Genomic DNA, 22826 nt, shown 5'->3' on the forward strand with positions numbered 1-22826 from the left:
ACTGGATAACGTGAACATAAAGATGCAGTTGATACATTCTGATCAGATTTCTGCCTTGGTGAGCTCATCTTTCAGAACAGCATTGCTGGGTATCACGGGCCAAGAGTTCATGCTATGAGTGAGCAGAGATCATCTAATCTGCAGAACGTTTTAGCAACTCAATTACAACGTAAGACATTATGCTGTAAAATTACTTCTCTGTCAGTGGAGAACATCAGGCTATTAAAAGCAGATCAAAAGGCAGAAGTTAAAGAACAGCCTTTTGAAATACTCCACTGTCCTATTTTTTGAGATGTATTTCTTTATTGTCCTAAAATACTACAAGCAGTAACAATTTATCTGTTCTGCATTGTAACCAGGACATTACAATAATCTAATGCCCAATTAATATGCTCTTTAAGGATTTCTCTTAGAAAGCTAATTGAGATAATGATGTATCATTTAAGGGCAGATAACTTGAAAGAATATATTGAGGATGTCTCTACACTGCTAACTTCAGATTTAATACTTTTTCTGGGCTGAACTGAGATATTCATGGAGAACAACTGCTGCTGACAGGAAATCATACATTCCCTAGACACCTGTCTACAATGTCTTTCACAAGAGAAGAGAGAAAGTCACAGCTTTCTGTTATGCTGCTGAGAGTAAATCAAAGTAACCCAACCTAAAAAGTGCAAGAAGAGGATAAAGTGATTATAACTGACTGACATTTGGCTTCTAAACTAGTTTGGCTTTGACTTTGGTATTTAAAAATATATTACAAAACAAAACAGAAAAACTTGAAAAAATATTAGTTTAGAGAAAAATGTAAACATATTTTAGTTAGAGGCAACAAAATTGATTTTTTTTTTCTTTCAATCATGTTCATACTGCAGAAACTTCCAGTGATGCTTGATTTTGCTGCATAGAATACATGAAAATTCTGTGCCTCTAGCAGCCTACTAGATACTTTTTTAGCAAGAGAATTGCTATTGAAGTGCAATAGAAGATACTAAGAAAAAAAACATGTCTAAGACATTTTATAATTTTCCAATAAAATTTTTTTTTAATACATGAAAACTATTTTATCCTAGATTTTCTGGTCAGTTCCAAGTCTTATTTCCAGGGAGCTTAATTCTTTCTGTATAATCTCATGGTCAGCACCACATGAGGCTGGATGAGAAGAAATATATATATATATATATATATTTTCTGTATTGTTCCATAAAGCTACCTCAGGGTGCAAGTGACACCTGCACTTTGAGCACAAGACAAAGCTCCCTGAGGGCAGTTTGAGGAGAATTGTGCTTTCAACCCATCTTTGAAATTATTTTCTGAAGTAGATAGGTCAAGAAATTATTTATAGACACATCATTAAACATAATAAGAACTTTTTGTAACATTTTTCTGAGTATGCAATAATTTCTGGAAGGACTTACAAAATCAAAACATGAGTGTAAAAGACTAAATTTTTGTTTCAACAGCAGAAAGCCTTACTGTTTCTTTGCTTCACATCTATCAGCTCTGTCCTCACTCTAAGACATCTAGACATGTCTACAGCACCTCCACATTCAGTGATATTGAATACAAGGGGAAATTACAGCTGATCTTCTTTGTTTTTTCAAGCAGATTTTTTTTGCTATTTTCTCCTCCCCACTGTGGATGTCCCTCCCAACCCTCACTTTTAATTTCCTTGAGCTCTGGAAGTTCACAACAGTTCAAACTTCCTTTACACTTCTTCCCTTGGTATTCCCTTGCTGACAAATCAGCTGACCTTGCTGCATCTTTGTAATTAATAAACATGACTTGGAGAAATAGTAAAAGACTCTGAGTCATTGCCCTAGGAGCAGGTTGTTGATGCCAGAGGTTTCTATTCGTTCCCCAGGGAAAACTCCATACCAAATTTTTCTCTTTTAACATGCAGTTTTTATAAGCACATTAAGTGCTTATTACACTGACTCTGAATTATGTTTCAGTGGAGCCACAAGTCCCAAAATCAGCCAGGTTTGCAGAGATGCAGCATAACCCAAAGGCCACAGTCTCTGCAGACAAATGAAGGCATCCACTAATTTCACTTTCCATTTCAAACACAAAAAGAATCTTTCCAACTTCAAATGAGACTCTTCAGTCATTAAAAAATGTCTAACCAGAGAGTAAAAAACCAAACTGTGTCCAGCCACAATGCATTTATTATTTTTCCTACCCTATTTATATCTCACACTGTGGGATGTAGGCAATAGGCTGAATCCACATTTGCTCCTTGCATTCCTTCTCACATCTGAGAAGATGCAATGAATCATAAAAGGTTTCATTGTTGCAATGTTTTGTCATGGATGTGTAATCAGCACAGACCTCATTAAAGAGGCTTTGGAGGACGAGAAGTTTAAATATTTAATGTTCTTCTGCCTATGATAAGTTTAATAATTAATGCTGTTTCTACCCTGGAAGTGACAAATCACACAACAATCATGCACAATAAAAGAAACAAACAGAGCTAATGGAGAGGAAAACCTTACTTAGAGGGTAGTAATTAAAAATGCCCATAGCCTACCTCAGGATCCCAAAGTACTCTGCTCTTGACCCCAAGAGCAGTTCTGTCTACCTATTAAGCCACCTAATTTTGGGGGAATGCAGAAGAGAAGGGATAACTGCTAGTCTTTACCTTATACATGAGAGAAATAATACACAGGTGAGATGAGCCTGTCTTGAAGATTTCTGCTCCCATAGGAGAGAAAAGGTAGACTGTGAAAGCTGTTGCCTCTTCATGCCCTGCACATGGGAGCCAGCCCTAGAGCCATTACAGAACCTGGTTCTGTGTCAGCCCAGGAGCAAGGCTGGACCTGTGCCTGATCTAAACTGCATCGTAGCTACTCCAGCACCAAGCAGGATCTACAAATACCAGTTCTTGACACCCTCAGAATAATTTGTTTTATAAGACACTACCACCAGCACATTTCTCTGGGTACATGCTCCTCCACATCCACTCCCACTGATGATCTGCAAGTATGTGCAACCTTCAAACCCCACTGACTTGTAGCTAAAAGAAAATTCATCTCATGCACTGCTGTGCTGTAGTGCTGGACCACGCTTATGCAAATGTGAGAGAATTAACACTGAAGGAAGGCACAAAGTGTAATTGTAATAAAATCTTCTGTGATTCACTCAATTTAGATATGTTTTCAAATCATTAGCATTATAAGTCTGTCAGACAAAGAGGGTAAGCACTTTGATATAGACATTGCCACTATATCCTTCTTTCAGGGTAAAAACCATTTTCCCTAAACCCAGGTCTGAGATAATCCTATTGTGGGAGAAATAGGTGTATCTAGAAAGTGACTCATCTTACCTTTAGAAACCCCTAAAGCAGGTCAGGTGACTCATTCCCACCTCCTGAAATTGAGAGCCCAGTGTGACTATTTAAGGCTGAGAAGTAACACCCTGCAGAGGTGTCAGTGGAGCCAGAGCATGAGCATTGCTGCTCAGTCCCTGGCAAGCTGCTGGAGCACTCCCTGACACCCTTCTGGCTCACACCTCCTTGTTGTCTGCTGGGAAATTCCCAAGCACAGGACCGTACCCAACAGCTAATGTGGATGCAGCCACTCTGTTTTGGAGATTATTGTAGTTCATAGAATGGTTTGGGTTGGAAGGGACATTAAAGATCATTTAGTTCCACCACCCCTGCCATAGGCAGAGACACTTTCCACAAAACCAGATTGCTCAAAGCTGCATCCAACCTGACCTTGAACATCTCCAGGTGTGGGACATCCAGGACATCCACAGCTTCTCTGGGCAAACTCTTCCACTGCCTCACCACCATCAAATAAAAAAAAATTTTCTTTGCATCTAATCTAAACCTACCCTACTTCAGTTTGAAGCAATTCTTCCTTGTCCTGTCACTACATGCACTTGTAGAAAGTCCCTCTCTGGCTTTCCTTTAGGCCCCTCTAGGTACTGGAAGGTGTTATAGTTGAATATCCCAGGCGTGGTCAGGGTGCAGCTGGCATCAGTGTCAGAGAAAGGAACTGCCCTGGCACTGCTAGCTGGGAGAGGGGTGTTGCCTTCAAGCAATAGGATCCAGGGCTTTTAACAAATTAACACTTTGCTACAAAACAAGTGTTTTTATTTTATTCACTGTCTAGTCTTCTTCTTGAACATCCTGTTTTAGAGTGGGCTTTGAGAATTCAGTATGAGGAGGTAAATTAGGCTTCTGAGAGTAGACAACCTATCTTTGCTAAGCTCAATCTTTTGCAATAAAACTAGGTTAGAGTAAACAAGTGTTCACACATACTCCTGGAAAACCAGGTCAGTCACATCAGCAACAGTCCACAGCCTTTTAAAACCATCTACATGCAAAAAAAACCATAAAGATGTCACATTTTCTAAAGAACATGGCCCGTAATATAATACCCTTCAAACTCTTATCCAAAATTTTTGCTTCTTCTTTGTTGGAGTAGAATGTCTCTGCAGCGTGACCACAGCCAAGGGATTCAGCTGAAACTCCCTGAAGCCTCTTCAGTGATGCAATGATTTGCCCTGCCAAGGTCACAGCCTAGTGCTCACTCTGGCTTCTATACCCATTCAGACTTTTTTGACCTCAGGCAGCTAGTGCTGCTATAATTCGATTGTTCATCAGGGCTTTTTAGCTCAGCTGAAGGGTAGAACCCTAAAAGCCTGCTCTGAACAGCAGAGGAAGAAACTCCAAGGGGAGACTCAATCTGAGGTCTCAAAGCCAGGACAGTATCTTTAATGAAGTCTTGCTGAAGTCTGGGTCTCACTTGGCTGCAGGGAGTTCCTTGGTGGTCCCTGGCACACAAGGGGGGTTCTTCAGTGCTCTGCTGCTTAACAGCAAGGTCTCCTGGTACACAGCAGTTATTGCTGCTGCTGAGGTTAGTGCTGGCACTCTGCTGGGGGACACCTCCAGGATGAGGAAAAGCCTCTTCTTCCTCGTCAGGGAGAAGTGAGCAGGAGCCATCACTGGTGTGACAGCTGTTTGCTACTGGGCCATCCCCACTTTGAGGTGGAGAGGAGCTACTGTGCTGGACTAGGGGAAGATGTATCCTGCACTCCTTCTCTGTGCAGAGGTTTGCCAGCTGCTTGTTCTTTTGGTTTCTTGCTGTCATTCTCTGGAGAGCACAGATGAGATCAGCAAGGCTGAGCAGGAAGGACAGACTGCTGACCCCCCAGATGAAAATCATCATGATGGATTTCTCAGTGGGCCGGGAGATGTAACAGTCAACAGTGCTCGTGCAAGGTGAGTGGTAGCACGAAAAACGGTCAGGAACAAAAAATCCAAAGAGAAAGTATTGCACAGCTGCAAAGGCAACCTCAAGCAGGGTCCTAATAAAAAGATGAATGGTATATGCCCCTGAAAAATTAAGGACACTTAGGCTGTCTGCACCACAATCTACTCTATTGACAACTGCACTTCTACAGAGCTGCTTCGCATCTCTGGGCCTTGATAAACCCTTGTTCCTCTTGCACCCATGCACCAGGCAGTGCATTCTCACAATGTGCACAGCCACCTTGTGCAAAACATAAATGCTGAATGCAGCATAGGGCAGCAGGATAGACACAGTCTGAATGAGCCAGAACCTAAAGTGAGACACGGGAGAGAACAAGTCATAGCAGACGTTGGAGCATCCTGGTTGCAGGGTGTTGCAGACAAAGCGCTCCTGCTCGTCTTGGTACAGGGGGTAGCCTGCTAACACCACCACTGCCATTCGCAGCAGGATTATCAGCATCAGCCAGAGCTTCCCTAAAGAGAAGGAAAGGTAAGAAAGAGTCAGATCCTGAGAAGGAAGGCCGGTCATGCAGTGATGCTCTTTCTATACACGAGGTATTTGAGGAAACCATCTCCCCTCCTATTAGCTCGTTTTTTGTTTTTGGGTTTTTTTTTGACTGGGACTGAAAATCCAGTGAAAATGTGTAGCTGACATATTCATAATCCTCATCTAAACTCAACAATGTAGGAGCTAAACATACAATTAGCCATGCCAACAGAAACCTAATGAAAACACTCTGATAAAAGGAGATCAAAACTGACTAAATAATCCATTTCACTCACAGTTTTTCCTGGTTGTTGAGTTCCTGCACCTGAGTTTTGTCCTATTTCAACAATAGAGTTCAGGTAACACAGAATGAGACTCATCTAGACAGAAAAGATTTCTCCATGACATAGTATTTGTTCTTGGTCTTGGCCATGACATTGTATGTAAAGTTTACTTTGGCCAACAAAACTTTGTGTCTAGAATGGTATTTACTAGCAAGCTATTAATTAGTTATTTTTATTATTAGCAAACTTATGCAAAGTGTTCTCCAAACATAGATTTGTGCAAATGTGCACCCCAGACATTTCTCTCTGTTGCCTCTTTGGCTGCCCCATCTTGGCTGGGGTTTCTGACCTTTGTTCACCTCGGTGAGGAGCTTTTCTGCACTCAGGCATAAAGTTCCCTTCTATCAAACCACTCTATGATTCTGTGAAAATCTAAAACCTTTTCCTGGGCTGGATAAGAAGGCTTAAAGATACACCATTCTGTTGTCAAAAGTTAAAAATGCATTATGTACAAACACATATTCAACATCTGAAGTTCAGTTTAGCATTTGAATTTCTTGCGATTCCTTTTGAATCCTGTCACCAATTCCCTGTATAGTTTTGAAAAAGTAATTTTATTTAATAATCCCCTACAAAAAAAGAGGAAAGAAAAAAACTGTTTGAGAACAGAAAGAGGGGGAAAAAACAACATTAAAGAATTATAAGATTAATTCTGTTTTAAAGTTTTGTTAAGACATGAATTGTAAACACAGACAGAGATAGAGCAAGACTCAGTGACTAAAGAAGTATATTATACAGAATTAATGGCTGAGAAATGTACCGAAAAGCTCAAGTTATTAATAGTGAATACACATCTCACATGCACATAAGGTTTTGTGTGCAATCTGTGAAGTAGCACCAATACACACTATAAAGGCTTTTAAAAAAACATGTCAAAAAAGCATTTTTCTATAAACTATAAAACTACTGATGGGTGTTGCCTTGGAGCATTTTCTTCTATATTTCTCATAAAGCTATTTCCCAGTAGTTGGTGTGAATTTAAAATATTCAAATATTTCCACAATATTGTGTGATACCTATTATTGTACTGAACATACTGTTCAAGTGCCCTCTAAAAACCTTTTGTGGCCAGTAGGCTGATTATGGGCTAGAACAGTAAAACTGCACTCTGAAGTGAAAAAACGTGGAGAATATCAAAGGTTGATGAGAGATCATCAGAGAAACTGCTGCTCCTGGCAAAATGATATATTATCCAGCCATAAATAAATGGAGGCCTTTCCTTTTTGCCTTTAATCACCTGAGTTGCAGCGGTGGTTTTGCTGTGTTTCTAGTTTCTGTGTTTGCTGGCAGGCTGTACTGTTACTCACTTTTGACAGTGGGTCAATAGGAAACACCAGCTCTACAGAATCTGTCATCTTTAGCAAACCATGTTTCATCCTTTGGTAGCATTTTTTTCCCTGTGAGGACCTCAAAGTGTTTGAATCTCATTAGTTAATTAGGCTCAAAATACTACATGCTATTTCACTATCAATTTTTAATTTGAACATGTACAACGGGGAGTACTGCTTAAGAAAAATCAATGGCTCCTTAGGAAGTAGTTTAGTGTGACATACATTTGAGAGATAACCCCTCCATGCATCCCTGTCCCTAAAGACCCAGTCTTGATTTAACACACAAGAACAAGCCTCTCCAGCAGCCCTGCTGGGGCTCAGCTGGAGGCTCCCTGCAGTGCACAGCATAAACTACAGCAACTGCTGCAGGCAAAGAGTCTTTAAAGGGCCCTTGAAAGTTTTCCTCTGGCTCACACTTTGTTCAAAGTAGCCCATGAAAGAGGAACAGAATTTTATTTAAATTACATGGGTGAAAAATAAACAGCAAACAGTTAGCTAAGGAAAAGACAATGGCATTTTGCTTGGGTTTGCTTTTTTTTTTTTTTTAATGAATATGATCCTTATTTGTTTAGAAAAATAAAGAATGAGAAGCAATAATTAACCACAATGGTTGTAACCACAAACTTCCTCCTTTAAAAGAGAGTGGGTCTTTTGTCCTCTTTAACTTTTTTAGTTTGTTACTAAAGCTATTGCATACGTTCTACCATTCACTTTAGGTTATATAAGTTCAGCATTATTTATGTGTGTTTTTACAATGATCCCTTCTTCCAGCTGACAGGGAGCCCTGTCACCAAGAAGTCCCAAATTTGAAAACCTTGCCAGAATATTTTATGCAATGTTCAGGAAAAAATCTATCAAAGAGAGAGAAGCAATCTCTTTAACAAGAAAATAAATACATCAACCTCTTTATCAGGTATCAAGAAAACAACTTACTGTACAGATCACAGAACCACAGACTGAAATTAAAGTTGATTATCAGTAGGGCACTTGGGTGGCTTCAGGATATGAAGCAGCAAAAGAAAGAGGAGAGCTCTTTTAAAGTACTTACCTACAATAGTCACATTATAGTTGAGTGTGACTATCAAAAATCCCAGTGAGTCCCAGTGCTCCATGTTTGACCAGGCTCAAAACACTTCCAGCTCCTGATGTCCTAACAGTTTTGTCATTTCCAAAGGAGATTAGACCTAGATAGGGAAGAGGGGGGTAAAAAAAGGGAAGAAAAAATAAAAAAGGAAGGAATTTTTGCTGAGGGTCAAGGACAGAAATCAGGAACTCAGCCAAAACAATGGGTTGATGAAGGATTATTTTGATGATTTGAACAGGACTGTTAGTTTTGAATGTTGATCTTCAGGCTTTAACACATTGTCTTACAAAAGCTCTAGCTTGTCAGATCCAATTGCTCCTACCTCTGTGTGGATCCTCTGTCCAGGCAACTGCAAGTGGACAAGCAACAACAGGAGTGATCTCTGCCATTGTAGACTATTCTTACCCTCCCAGGGCATACCAGCCTCCTGGCATTGCTGAGATACTTCAGTGGTGAAAGACAGGGAGAGAGGAAAAAATAGCATAGACCAGGAAATAGCAGACCTCTCTGTCTCCCCACAAGAACTGCAGATGAATTAGAGAAGGAAAAGAGATAGAAAAGGACAAGCATCCCTGTGCTTGAAAGGCAACTTCAGTTCAGGTCACTGGAAGCTATTCCATTGACATTTCCCCAAACCACTTGGTTTTGAAATCAAAACCTCCTTGACAGAACACCATGGCCCTGTCAATCACAGCCCCACCAAACTCTCCTCTGTGTGCTGAGCCAGCCAGCAGGCTGGGCCTCCTTGCAGGCAAGATGAAAAACAGGGGAAGCTTTAAAAAATAAAAATCCTAAGAGTGGGGCTTGTTTTCAAGATGCCACAAGTCACTCATTTTTAATTTATATCAATCCTTTCAGCTGAAACTGCTTGGTATTTCCCTCAAACTGCTTGAAGATCACTCAAAAGATCTTAAGGGTGATTGTCCATCAGTCTCACACACAGCAGCCTCTCAGCAGTGGTGGAGGGAGCTCCCACTTGGAGCAGAATGCCCGAGGGGCCAGGGCTCCTTGACTGCAAGGTGTAAATGCACAGCATGTCCTGGACATTGTGCCACTGTACTGTACCCCAGGAAAAAGCTGGGGTGAAAAATAAGACTCTCAGCTTTTTGTTCCTTACCTCACTTTTCACACAGGTTACCTTAGGGAAAATAATCTACCACCATCTTCCAGCCACTGTTCCACCAGATTTGGGATGTTGCTCTGTCCTTTTTAACCTGGGCTGTGGCAAGGATGAACATACAGTGAAAACTTAGTCAGGAAATAGTAACTATCCCTACAAAGGCAGCTGAAGAAGGAGTTTCTGTGTGAGCTAGAAAGGGAGAAAAGGGCTTTCCTGACACCTGTGGGGTGGCAACAGCCCAGGCACAGGCTGGGCACTGCAGCCCTTCTTGTGTGCTTTGACCCAGGACTGCTCTGGGGGAGCCCAGAGGGAGCTGTATGGAGATACTCCCTGACCTGGGGGGCACTGCAGCTGGGCTGAGCTTCATGGCTGAGCACATCTTACCTGAGTAAAACTATTAGTTTCATAAAGTAAAATATACCTGCACAAAGACTTTGTCCAGCTCTCTGCTCACAGGTTTTGCAATGCCTTAGTAGAACACACTCCTCTCTGTAGTAAGCACCATCCTAAGGAAACCCTAAAAGGGGGATTAGAAAAGATGGCCCTTCAAAACCCTTTGTCTGTTATCTGTGTAAAAAGATTTTTAATTGCAGTAGTAAATACAGAAATTTTATTGGTTCCAGAATTTATTGAGGTAAAATATTTTCCAAACTGCCACTTCTTCTGTGACCACATTTTATTTATGGTTTGTGATGATGGTTTTAGTTTCATTTACTTACATACACACATATTCTTCTTCAACCAGAGATGTGTGTGTGTGAGAAGTAAGGGAAGGAAGAAAAGCTGGAGAAAATCAATAGAGAAAAGATGCAAACAGCCAGGATATGAATTATGCTGAGGTCTGAAGGTATTCCTGGTTAAACACCCTTTGTCAAAAATAAAGTCAGGAATGCCAAGATGGTGGCAGGATATGAATACTCAGCAGCTGCATCCACACAATAGGCTATAAATTGTCTCTGTCAATATTGTTGGTTAAAATATCCTTGCTTGTCGTTGCTGTGAGACCTCTACCATTTGTGGAAGAGGGATAACAGCTAGGAATTTAAGCCCCCAGATTGTTGCCTGAGGAACTATACCAGGCAACAACATCTGATCCCACAGCATGGATGCACTGAGATAGGATGGCCTTTTTTTCTAAAAGAAAGCAGGCACCCTCCTGTCACAGTGCAGCTTAGCTTGGGTCAGAAAGCTTGAATTACATTTTAGCTTTTTCAGACAAGCTTAGATTTTTTTTTAATTTTATCTTTTCTAGACAGCTCATAGCTCACTTGAATCCAGTGCTTCTCCTTTCTGTGGTGGTGTGTCCTCTTCCCAAGCCTCTGCCATCAGCCCACACTGGGCTCCAGTCTGAGGTGGTTGCTGTAAATGTTTGGTCTCCACAGACCCATAGGCTTTGGTTTCCTCATCCCTTGGCTCAGCACTACCTTTCAGGCCGGGGTTCCCACCTGAAGATTCTCCATGTCACAGCTGAAGATGTTCACCACACAATCCCCCTTGATATTATTTATCTTTAGCTGTTCCCTGTATTCCCAGTTGGCCTGTAAGGACTATAAAGAAATAGGGAGAGCAGATTTCAGACATGGGTGCAGCAGCACAGGACCCCAGCTCTGCAGTGCTACCAGAGGGTTGGGCACCATTTCCCACACCAGAGGATGGGGACGTGGTGCACAGCCCCACCACTCCACACACACTCCAGCTCTAGAATCCACAAACAACTCTTCCCAACCTGAAAACCTCTCAAATCTGTGAACTTGCACTGCATTCTAGTCAAAAAGAGAGGCAGGCAGAAAAAACTGACACGGTACTGGGTAAAGTTAAACTTGGAAACTCAGCAGTACCTCATCACATCTCATTTTAGGAAGGGCCCTAAAAGCCACTGGAAAGCTTTCAGAGACAGTGAAACATAAGAAGACACAATTTTATCTATTTTAAAGTTTACAACTGCTGTCCACATTCATAACCCCTTATCAGAGGTCTAGGGCTTGATGCTGCAAAAACACACAGATTCCATCACTGTGAGAGACCCACTGAAACATTTTGAGCTACTGGAACTGCATCTCCCTGCAGTGTGGACCTGTGCCACGTCCCAGGCTTAGACCTGGGTCGCTTGACAGAGCAAAGACACCTCAGCTAGTCCTTGGCTCAGAATGACACCCAGAGGTAAGGCAGAGTTAGCTGGAAGCCACTTCAGGATCAAATCTGTCACCTGAATGGTGCCACAATTACAGCACACATCAAAAAAGCTCCCAGTAAATAAAGGCATTCCTCTGGCCTAGCAAACCCCAAACCCACCTGTCTCACCCAGCCAAGACCTACACTAATGACACTGAAGTGAAGTGAGAGTTACCAAGGGACACTGCACCCTACACCACACCTGGCAGTGAAGGAACATCCCTCTACCAATTTAATTGAGGTTAAGGCAAAATAGGTCAGCATAGCAGCTTCCCTAATGGACAAAGTGATCTGGCATTTTAGTTCAGGTCCTTTGGTATGTCATAATTTAAGAAAGAAAAAAAACCTAGATGCCCATTTTAAAGTCTAAGTAAAAAATCTACTTAGAATTTTTCTAGTTAGCAAAAATTATGTGTTAGTGAGGAATCTTGCAGTAAATCTAGCTCTTCTGAAGGTGATTTGTGAATGAGGGGAGGGGGGAATCTATTTGAAAGGGACAGTAAATATTAAGAGGCAATTTATCTTGATGGCCTCATTTTAAAATTTGTGAAATACAGCAGAAGGGGGAGAGAAAGAAACAAGCTAGCCATGAAGGACAATAGCAAATTAGAAGGAAAAGCTGTCCAGAACAAATGCTCTTTTTAAGACATGTACACACACACATTTGTAAACCTTCACAGCAGCCACACAGCCAAGGAGGCAGCACAGCATGGAAAGCCCTTTGCTTTACACAGGCACATGCAGCACTGCACACTTGGCATTCCCTGGGTGTTGCTGCTGCTGTTTGAAAGGAGCCTGTGCCCAGAACAGCCACCACAGCTACTCAGAGGTGGAGAAGGCAAGGCAATCACTGCTCCAGCTGTTGGGCTACAGAGCCTACACACTGAGGTAGGGAGCAGTGAATGTTTTCCATCATGAAGTATTCCATGGGGAGTTTAACCAATGTGCTCCTGCTCCCCACTGCTCAGCCTCTAACTCATCAGTCCCCGAATGAAGAAGCAGAAAAGTTGAGTGCAAGAAAGGAAGCTTCCAACAAATGCTTCTCCCCCATCTCTTCCAGCCTTCCATTCCCAGGGAGAGCTGCATGCACACATATTCAAATGTAAATAAAAGCCAATGTATGTGTGGCTAAAACAGCCCAGAAGGACACCCAGAACTGTGAAGTTCAGCTCATATTGATTGGGTTCAACCTTGCTGACTTCCACACCAGCTCTGTCCTCCTGGACACCAAAGCCTGGTGCCTCAGAGCCTCACACGTGTTGCCTCACTGTTCCTCTACTAATTCAGTAAACCTAAAAAAAGAGTGTGTTCCACTGCATGCACTTAAGGATTTAGACCATTCTCCCACATTGGCTCAAACAGAGGCCCTTACTCTAAATGTTTGAATATTCAGAATTCCTATTTCTAAAGGGAACCTGCTTTTAAGGGAATGACAAATGGGAAAAGCAGCTCTTCTTCAGACTTTGGTTCAGAAACTCCACAGCTACTCAGCCAAGAATTTGGAACGCTTCAAGACAGATACAAAAGAAAATTAAGTAATGGAAAATATATTCTCATTCAGGAGCTCAGGGCCAATTTCTGCAAAAGTATTTCATTTAGTAAGTAGTAAAAGTACAAAATGAATCCACTGGATTTTCAAAAGCACATTATTAGTACCTGCTTAACTCCCGTTGAAATTGGTAGCTACATGAGCACATGACATTATTACTGAAATCTGCTCTGCTGCAACACACACACACACAAAATCTTGTATAAGAGGGATTCCAGCTCTTTTTTAAATTTTGCACTTAACATTTAACACTGAGTTTTACAGTCACCTTTCTTTACAGTGCTAAATACAGAACTGAAGGTTTGGAATGTTTAAGGATCCTGTATTTTATGATGAAGCAGGTGATTTCATGTTTTATTAGTGCTCAACATCCAGCACTAAGGAGTTCTTCCCTCAAGCAGGTCCACACCTAGCAATGGTCAGGCAGGCAAAAGCACGGTGAGCTGATACCATGGAAATTTAAATAAGGAAAAAGCCCTAGGTAATTGGAAAACAGATTTCATAATAAACAGAAGACTGCAAGAAATCTTTGGGTGACCATGTTTTAAATTTAATACTTGGTTTCTAAGTGTGAATATTGCTAGAGCTGTGGAGGGCAAATATGCCTGTTTGCACCATGCACAACAAAAGAGGTTACTGTGCTGGTTCTGGATTTCAGTCAATAAATCTGTCATCTTAGATTTAACATACAGGCAGCCACTGTGCATTTAAAATAAGAGTTCTTTACACCTTCTTGTATTTCATGGCTGATCATTTTAAGAAACAAACCCTTTACTGTTGTCTCTGTTACTGAACACTGACAGTGCTTTTTCTTTCACCATGGACAGATGCACTGTAACTCCGTGGTCATTAAACCAAGCACAGGGGAAAGGGCCAAATGAAAGAAGGAAGCTGAGAAGAGAAAACGGATTTCCCCCCTCTAATTCACATACAACTTAAACTTCAGGAATCTCTGCAGGCAGTACCAACTGTGAATTTCTTTTAACATGTGAAGAAATGTCATTTTCAAGTTAAATTCATTCCTATGCAGAAGTCAAAAAGTACATTGTATTAAATCTCATCTTTGTCTTGAAAATAGTGCTTTAAATAAATAAAAGCTGTATCCTGTGCATAATAAAATCCTTATCCAGAAGAGTACTTTGTCTAAAAAGAATGTGTACATCTATCTACTGCTTCAGAATGAGAAATTTTGATATTCAGCTGTGTTTAATGATCAATGAAGGGAAAAACCTAATACTCCTCATAGTCGCTACTCTCAGCTTATTAGACAAAAGAATTATTAGATTTCTTGCATTGATATCAGGATGTACAATTTATGTATGTACATCTGGCAACTTAAAGGACAACAAGAAACTCAGTTTTCACACCTCAACTTTATGAGACACACATCACTTTATGGTTTTATGAGGTTTGTTTTGACCTTAAGCTGTGACCTGCTAATAGTCTTTCTAAGTTTAGTGTGGCCTTGAAAAAAAGTCATTTAAACAAAATTCAGATAGGTCAACCTCCACAACATTAGGAAAAATTACCCCAAATTTTTATTTCAGGATTTGAATTTGCCTCCACCCCAATCCTTTGCTTTACAATACAGTCCTACCAGGCCAGCTGCCCACAGTTTCTATGGTTTCTGCTTTGTTTTCTACCAAGAGTCATTTTTAATGATCATTGCTAGTGTACTCAACACATACTGGGCAGTACACAAGGAATTCCCTCAATAAACTGCAATAGCATTTACATTCTATGTATTCTATCAACCAGGATTTTTTGTTTTAAAGAGAAATGCATCATAAAATTCAGCCCAATGGCTCAGTCCTTAGTAAAATTGATAGGAGTTCAATACTCAACTGTCATTCATTCCTTTGAAAATTTTTACCACAACATCAAAAGGGTAACAAGGACCCTGAAGGATTTATTCCAGTGTCTTAGAGAGCAAAGGAAAACAGACAGGAATGATCAAGAGTGGATTTCCCCACAGGACCCATCCCCAAGGCAGGCTGGGAACACACAGCACTGCTCCCTACCTTGGAGAAGCTCCCAGTGTTGTCCAGAGGCAAGGAAATCTCACATGATGGATAAATGCACTGGCAAACATCCTACTGGGGTCAAAGCAGAGAGCAGCAAGATTTTGCTAGGAAGGTAAACCCAGCAGAAATGGGGAGGTGTCACAGCACAAGCCACAGCACATGTCCCAGCAGAGCCTGCCACAATACACAGAGTGCCACCATAACCCTTCAGGAGCTCCAACCCCTACCCAGTAACACCTTACCTCATCAGAGGGCTTCAGGTGCCTGCCCATACAGAGTGACATCCTGTGCCTTCAGAAGGCTGCAAGCATGGGCTCCTCTTGTTCTTTAGCCCAACCTTTTACACCCCCCATGTTCATGCACTGCCCTGGGTGCCCTCTGTTCCCTGTGGTGGTTGGTCAGTGCCCCTGGGCACTCCATGGCTCATGGCTCATTGCTGTCAGTGCTCCTCACCTGCTGCTCACAGCTGTGCCCAGTGGGGATGAGGCTCAGCCACAGCCCCACCCCCAATCACCACAAACTGTGTACCTAGAGGGAAGAACACCAATTTATGTCCTGTTTTTAAATGACAGTCTGAGTCTATTTTCCATGAAGGAGCAGGCATTACTGATTATGTCCCATTTACCTACCCATCCCTTGCATGGCAACTCAGCCTCTCAGCTTACTGTGCCCAGCACAAACACAGAACAAATCTCCTCCCATTTCTACATTTGCTCCCTCTACGCTTTTTTCCAAAGGTGGTTCCCCCCAGAACTGAGAAATATCTCCAGCCAACCACCTTTGCCTCAGCAAAACCTTTTAGACCATCTGGGCAAAGTGATTTTGTCACTCCAAGATATCTAATAGCTTCCACTGAAAACTCTTTCAGCACCAGTAACAGAAACAAAATTTTATTACTACAGCAGGGCACAAACACAGCACAAAAAGACAAAACAGGGCCATTAGCTCAATCTTTCTGCCTCCTCTGCATTATAACAGATACTTTACCATTTCAATCTAAACTTCAAAATTCCTACCAATTACTGTGTACCTGACACTACCAAAAATTGCATTAGTCCTTTGAACTGGTGCAGTGGGCTGAGTGCTGGCAAATCCAGGACAACTGACCACAGATATTTATGGATATATTCCCCTGTGACCTGTATTGTGCCTCCTAACTGCTGTTCCTATTTCAGTTTCTCCTCTTTTTTCCCCCCACATTTTTTAAATTTCGCTGCTTTCTCTTTTGACTGCCTTCCCCTCCTGGGGAAAAAAATACTTAGGCCATCAAAAAACTCTTAGGAAACACCTCAAAGAGCAATTGTTTAAGTACATTAACCCACACAATTTGCCAATGAGGTTTTCATTTCTGGGGAATCAATCCAATAAATTGCCAAACAGAATCTTGGTCTATGATATATCTGCGTTCCTGAATAAATTGTATTCTTTAATGTACATGACAAAGGAAGGTATGCTGTATTTATGTATGTATAAGATGATGGACCTTTCTTTCAATGGCCACATTCATTTATATGCAAAAATACAGACTTTAGAAGGTCTTACATCTTTGAAATTTAGCATGAGTGCTTCAGGACATGCTTAAATTGCATTCCCCCACACTAATAACGTGGTTTCTAAAATAGAGTCAGGAGGACAAAGTTTTTCACTTTAATGTTACAGCTACTTGTGTACAGACTAATTCTCCCTTTAGAGGTTTGTGTCAGAATCCCCCAGACCCCTGTTTCTAATCTGCAGGGATTCCTGTCCCGGGTTGTGATGCTCAGATAGGCAAAAGTAATTTCCAGTTCAAGTAAGGTTGTCCCCCTGCTGCCCCTTCCTGCTTCAGCAATTATATGATCCATCCCTCAGGTTTAGAGGTTTCAACTCTTCTAATGTTGACAAAGTAACCCAAAGTCCCTCAGGTGAGCTTGGTGTTTCTGCTGAGCTCTGCCTCTGCTCTCAGGGCGGATGTTGTTACACAAGTGTAAATGATGAGGTCTCCATCTTGCCTGGCCACTGATTTAATGCACAAACCTCACTAAAGACTCTGCTGAAGAATGTGCAGATAAACCAGCAAAACCAGGTCACGCTGGAAGGGACCCCGAGCAACCTGGGCTAGTGGGAGGTGTCCCAGGGCTAGTGGGAGGTGTCCCTGCCCAGGGCAGGGGGATTGGAGCGAGGTGATCTTTGAGGTTCCCTTTGACCCAAACCATTCTAGGATGGCCACCAACCATCTGTGTAATCTAACCCTAAGAGAGGCATTGCTGCTCATGCCAATATCACGTATTGGAGCAGGGAGGAGGCCCAGCCTGGTGTGTTTAAAACTGCCAGGAGCTCTGCCAGCAGATCCGGCAGATCCCAGACACTGGCACAGCCCACAGCGACAGGTACAGCACAGGGGGAGGCCAGGAAGATGCAGAGACTGATGCATGAGATCCATGCAGGGAAAAACAGCTGCAAATCTGTCTTAGGTGAGATGCACTGGGGCTGCCCAGTCACACTGATCCAGTTTCACTTACCTGTATCCCAAACACATTCACCTGACAGCACAAACCAGGGCAGACCCACAGAATTCAATCATTTCAATGCCCAGAGTGGCAGCTCAGGCTGCAAGGATGAGGATAAGCAACTTGTGGGTGGGAAGCCTGAGCTCCTCACCTACTTCCTCAGTCCTGTGCTGACTCAGCTCAAGGGCACTTTTCCAGTGCCCCAAGGGATCTTCTTCCCCCACGCTCCTGTGTGACCCACCATTGTACATTGCATTTCAGCCCAGAAATGCACCTGGGGTTGGGGCTTTCTGTTCAACTCCTGAGAAATCCTTCATTCAGGAAAGCACAGGACATTCAGCAACAGATGCTGAAGCTGTTTCTAGAGACACTTTATTAAAACATAAAGCTGAGGGAGATAGATACTAGAGTCTGCTCTAATTTTTTTTCTCTAATTGCTAGAAATCAAAGCTACAGATTTCTTTTGTTCTCTGTACTCCTGATCCTCTGAAGCTCTCAGTTTATACTGAAAGTATTAGAAATATGTAAAATTTCTTACAAATACTGAAAAATGGTTAAAAGTTCACTGTTCGTGTAACAGGATGAAGTGGACAGGGCAAAAAATCTGCAATCTTGTATCACTGGATTTACCTATTCTTAGTAAGACAAAGATAAATGCATTCCTCAGGGGGCAAACAACAGGTTCAAATGACATTTTAAACAATTGCCTTTTTATTAGCAACTGCCATAGAAATTCCTTATCTAATGCAATTGGAACCAAAAATAAATGCTCACATGCATACACATACTGAGTTGTCAAGGAAAAGCTCAAGTCTGAAATTACAAAGAAAAATCTGAAATAGAAAAATTAAGATGCTGATTTACTATATATTTTGGAGAAAATTTATTGCTTGCCCTGGTTCATTTTTCTAAGAGAAAATTATTTTAGAAAAGGTTAAGGGAAAATGTCACAGCTGGGAATCAGATGTCTGAACACACAATTTCAGCTAACACAAGGTTCAGCTATTGCACACTTTAAGGGGCAGAACAACTTTGTTCTGCCACATGCCAGCAAAACAGAGCAGAACAAAAAAGCCTTTCTGACGTACCACAATGACAGGCCACCACAGAAAAGCAACAATTTCATAGTCTAGATTTCTCCCAGGTCAGAAACACCGTCAGGGTTCTCACTGAGGTTCATCATTAAATGGGCGAGCAGAAGAATCAGGCCAGTCCTTCAATCACTGAAGCTCAGTGTCAGGGTGACATGACCACAATTTCTCTAGATGAAGTCAGAACTGTCACTTTATGCTTTGAAGCATTTATTTCTGTTCAGCTGAAGGAACCATTGATCCAAAGCCTTGAATCAGGCAGATCTGGAAGATCACCTTACCTGACATTCAAAATTATCAAGATACACCCAGCTATTTTCCTGGGTTAAAAGAATCATTCCTCCAGTTTCTCAGAGGACAGACTTAGAATAGGTGCCCTACAAAGCACTGGCAGAGAACACATTCAGGCTGTGGACTCATTCCCATGGCAGAGTGTAAGGTACATACCTGCTGGCAGTAATAAGTTAAATATTTAACATTACAAATGCTGGTGGGGATTTACACATTTAAACCATTCTTACTTTTGTGCAAAGCAATGGCATAAGTTGGAAGATAATTTTCCATCTCTGTTCAAAACCCTGCTGTGCAAAGCTACTGTAACTACACAGGACTTGGGGTTGGGTTGCTTATTACCAGGGGATGGGGGGGTAAGAGGTTGTTCTCCACAATTCTTCTCACCTTCCCAACCTGTGGCTTCAGAATTGGGACTGTCACGTACTGAGAGGTGTCACAAGCAGGAGACTCTCATTACCTAATGTCCATACTGTAAGCCCCACAGCAACACCAGGTTACCCCCTGCAGCTTTTGTTCTTAACTCTTACTACTTTTTTTAACTTTTTGGTAAAGTCTACTTTCAAGTATTACTGACTATATTCTAATAATTCACAATGTGTACTAAGCTTTTGCATACACAGAATGATTTCTTACTGGAAGGCCACAAAAGGAAAAGGATGTTACTATGGAAGTAAGGTGACCACCAATACTTTCCAAACACTGAAATCATGTACCAACATCAAGCTGGTGCTGCCATTCTAATGCTTGATGTTCAAGATTATTTGGAGTGTGTATTTTACATGCTCTTATGTACCATTTTGCTCAGTACAGCCTGGTCTTCCTCCTCCCCAGATCAATGAAAAACACTCTGCATATCCTGTCCCATTCAACTCTTAAACTCTTTGCCCAAGAGATTTAATACCATCACACTTCTCAAAGTATCACCAATGCCTTTTGGTATTGACAGCACAGAAAGTACAAATACATTTCTCCATCTTTATTTCCTGGATTAATTTTAAAATACACACACTGAATTGTGCCTCATAGCCCTTCTAGCACACCAATCCTCATCTTTTTGGCCCCTCCTTTTTCTACAGCAGAATGCTTCACTTGACTGAAATACATGAAAGAGAACTATGTGGCCACAGGATGATCTGTACTGTTTAAATATAAGAAAGCAAGGGTATCACAGCTGCCAGTTCCCAAGATACAGTTTCCATGGAGAGTAATTTATATTAACATCTAAAGCACAGGGGCATGAAAACCCAGAGCAGTGAAGCAAGGAAACCTACAGCTAAGAGAAGAATTAGCTCTATACTTAAGTGCGCTGTGGAATCTCTTACATGAAGGTGATGTCTTACTCTAAGGCCTGTTTAGAGAAGCTCTCATATCACATGAGTAAGTCTTCATCTGCTTTTTGAGGATTCACTTCACTGCCAGTGAATTCAAAGGGGTGGCAGTGCTAGTTCCAGAGATTTTCCAGCTTCAAAGTTTTACTGCATTAGTTACCACAGCACCCCAGTCTATGTGTCAGAGATGCAAGGAAAAGAGGTCTGAAACTGAATCAGGTACATAAGTAAATGATCTAAGTACATTGGGAAATTGTATTTTACAAAATAAAATTGCTGACATTTTGTTGTTATTTGCTATTCTCCATCTGTAGTGACCATTGACATCTTCAGCTATACAAACTCTTACTAGAGGTTCTGGACAGCTCCTGGGTATACAGCCCCATTTCACCACACCAAGAAGCTTGCTTAGCATATCTTCACCAAACAATATCTCCAGGTGTAACAGCTGAAAGCCTCTGCTGATAATACTGAAACACATTACACATGGTGTAAAGGGCATGAAACAACAACTTTTTTTTCACCCAAAATTGCATTAGGCCAAATAACTGCTATTCTAGAAGGAACACAAGAAGTACAGTCTATTTCTCCTGCTCTGTCACCTGCCTTTCTTCAATTTGCCATCCTGTTGCTTCTTTCTTCAGTGGGAAGAGTGCAGTGATCCATGCCAGGCAAGAAATAAACTCGAGCCTGGCTTTCTTGCTGTAATCATAGAAAAGCTCTATTAGGAAGGGACCTTAAAGATAATTTAGTTCAAATTCTCCTGCCATGAACCCTTCCAGGGATGGGGCTTCTCCAGCTTGTCCCAGCACCCTGTTCCAGTGCCTCAATGCAATCAGTCCTTTTCAAGCTGTGGTTCTGCAACTCAGCAGTTACTTTTTGTTGATTCTCATAAGACCCAGAAAAGCAGGTTCACATGAAACAATCCTTTTCAACATCATAATCCACATCTGCTATCACTATTGTTTTTCTTATAAGCAGAAGGTTTTCTTCTAAATCTCATTTCCCTTTTTAAAGCATTTTCACAGAGCAGTGGTTGCTACACATCTGCCATCATTACCTTAAGTTCAAGCAGCTCAGTCTCACCAGTTCCATGGTTTCCTCAAGATGGAGTTCAGTTGATGAGAAGAAAGACAAAAACTGCAGAGAGACATGTACTGCACTTTGGGTGTGGCACATTTCCACGTACATCTAGGTGAATTCACACAGGTATGTTTGTGTTTGTAGTTGAGCTGATTTCTCAGAACCCATTTGAGACACCAAGTGGGAACTTCACTGCACAGTAGGCAAATGTTAACAACTGCCAATTTGAGTTTAAAAAAAGTTCAGATTACAGAAAAATGTGTTTTACACAGAAGTGAGGAAAGTGCTAAAAGCTAGGCTGAGTGTATTCCACATGAAGACCAAGAAGAAGCAGAGTGCAACACGAGCCTGCAGTGGATGTGCAGCACTTCAGTTAGGAGTTTAAACACAGCACTGGGAAATGAAATCCTCATTACCAACTAAGGACAACTGTAAATAATTTGTTGCTTCAGGTGTTAAGATTTTGGGGGTTTTTTCTGCTCTTTCAGTTCCTCTATCCCCTCCCACATGCTGCTATTTTTATATACAGCCAACACTAACAGATGTCATTTTGTCATCTGCCACCATTACACCATTGCCTTTTTCTGAAGAGGTGTTTGCTGCTTCTAATCTTTGTATTATAGCTAAGGTTCCTGGCATTAGGGGAGCTGGAGAGAAAGGTGTTAAAACACTAAGTCTTAGTTCAGACTCCATAAATGTAAACAGCAATTATGCAATATATGCTAATTTCTCTCTCTCTAGGAAAAATCCCAAAATCCTTAACAAAACAAAAGCATTACCCCGCCATAGGATAGGATTTTGTATATTTTTAGCAATAGAAAATGTGCATTATTTGAGGAGCTGACTGGGTTTGTGGAAGGTGGAAAAAGGTGATTTGACCATTTTGGTTTTGCACTTCATCCCATGACTCCAGTGCTCTCAGTCCCACATGACGGTGTCTGTCAGAATGATGTATGTCAGTGGCAAACAATGAAATACAAACAGCAAATCAAATATAAAGAGGTCTGCAGGTGGAAAAAGGAAGTATGGCAACAACTCTGGGCTGCATATGGATGAATGATTAAAACCCCTACAAGATGCCCTTTTCAAATATTGATCCAATTATCAACACACTAATGACCAAACAAGTGGCCCACTGGCTCAACAAATAAAAATAATTCATTAAGACAATGA

The 22826-nt window shown here is 41.5% G+C and overlaps 1 protein-coding gene across 1 annotated transcript; it reads right to left on the bottom strand.

Annotated features, from left to right (window-relative positions):
- Positions 1-4077: 4077 nt before the first annotated feature.
- GJD4 (gap junction protein delta 4) lies at positions 4078-16181 on the bottom strand. The gene is made up of 3 exons (XM_059840119.1): positions 15614-16181; positions 8471-8606; positions 4078-5734 (listed from the first exon to the last, which is right to left on the bottom strand). Exons 2-3 carry the CDS (start codon positions 8532-8534, stop codon positions 4548-4550), a joined length of 1251 nt encoding a protein of 416 aa, XP_059696102.1. The 5' UTR covers positions 8535-8606; positions 15614-16181; the 3' UTR covers positions 4078-4547.
- Between the last annotated feature and the right edge of the window lie 6645 nt (positions 16182-22826).

The sequence above is a fragment of the Haemorhous mexicanus genome, chromosome 1 (assembly GCF_027477595.1).
Source record: "Haemorhous mexicanus isolate bHaeMex1 chromosome 1, bHaeMex1.pri, whole genome shotgun sequence".
Classification (NCBI taxonomy): Eukaryota; Metazoa; Chordata; class Aves; order Passeriformes; family Fringillidae; genus Haemorhous; species Haemorhous mexicanus.

What these genes read in the sequence shown, in the direction of transcription:
- GJD4 (XM_059840119.1), bottom strand. Translation starts at nt 8,534, where the DNA reads ATGGAGCACTGGGACTCACTGGGATTTTTGATAGTCACACTCAACTAT. An exon ending in CTATAATGTGACTATTGTAG is followed by an intron (nt 5,735 to 8,470) that starts GTAAGTACTTTA and finishes CCTTCTCTTTAG; the next exon opens with GGAAGCTCTGGCTGATGCTG.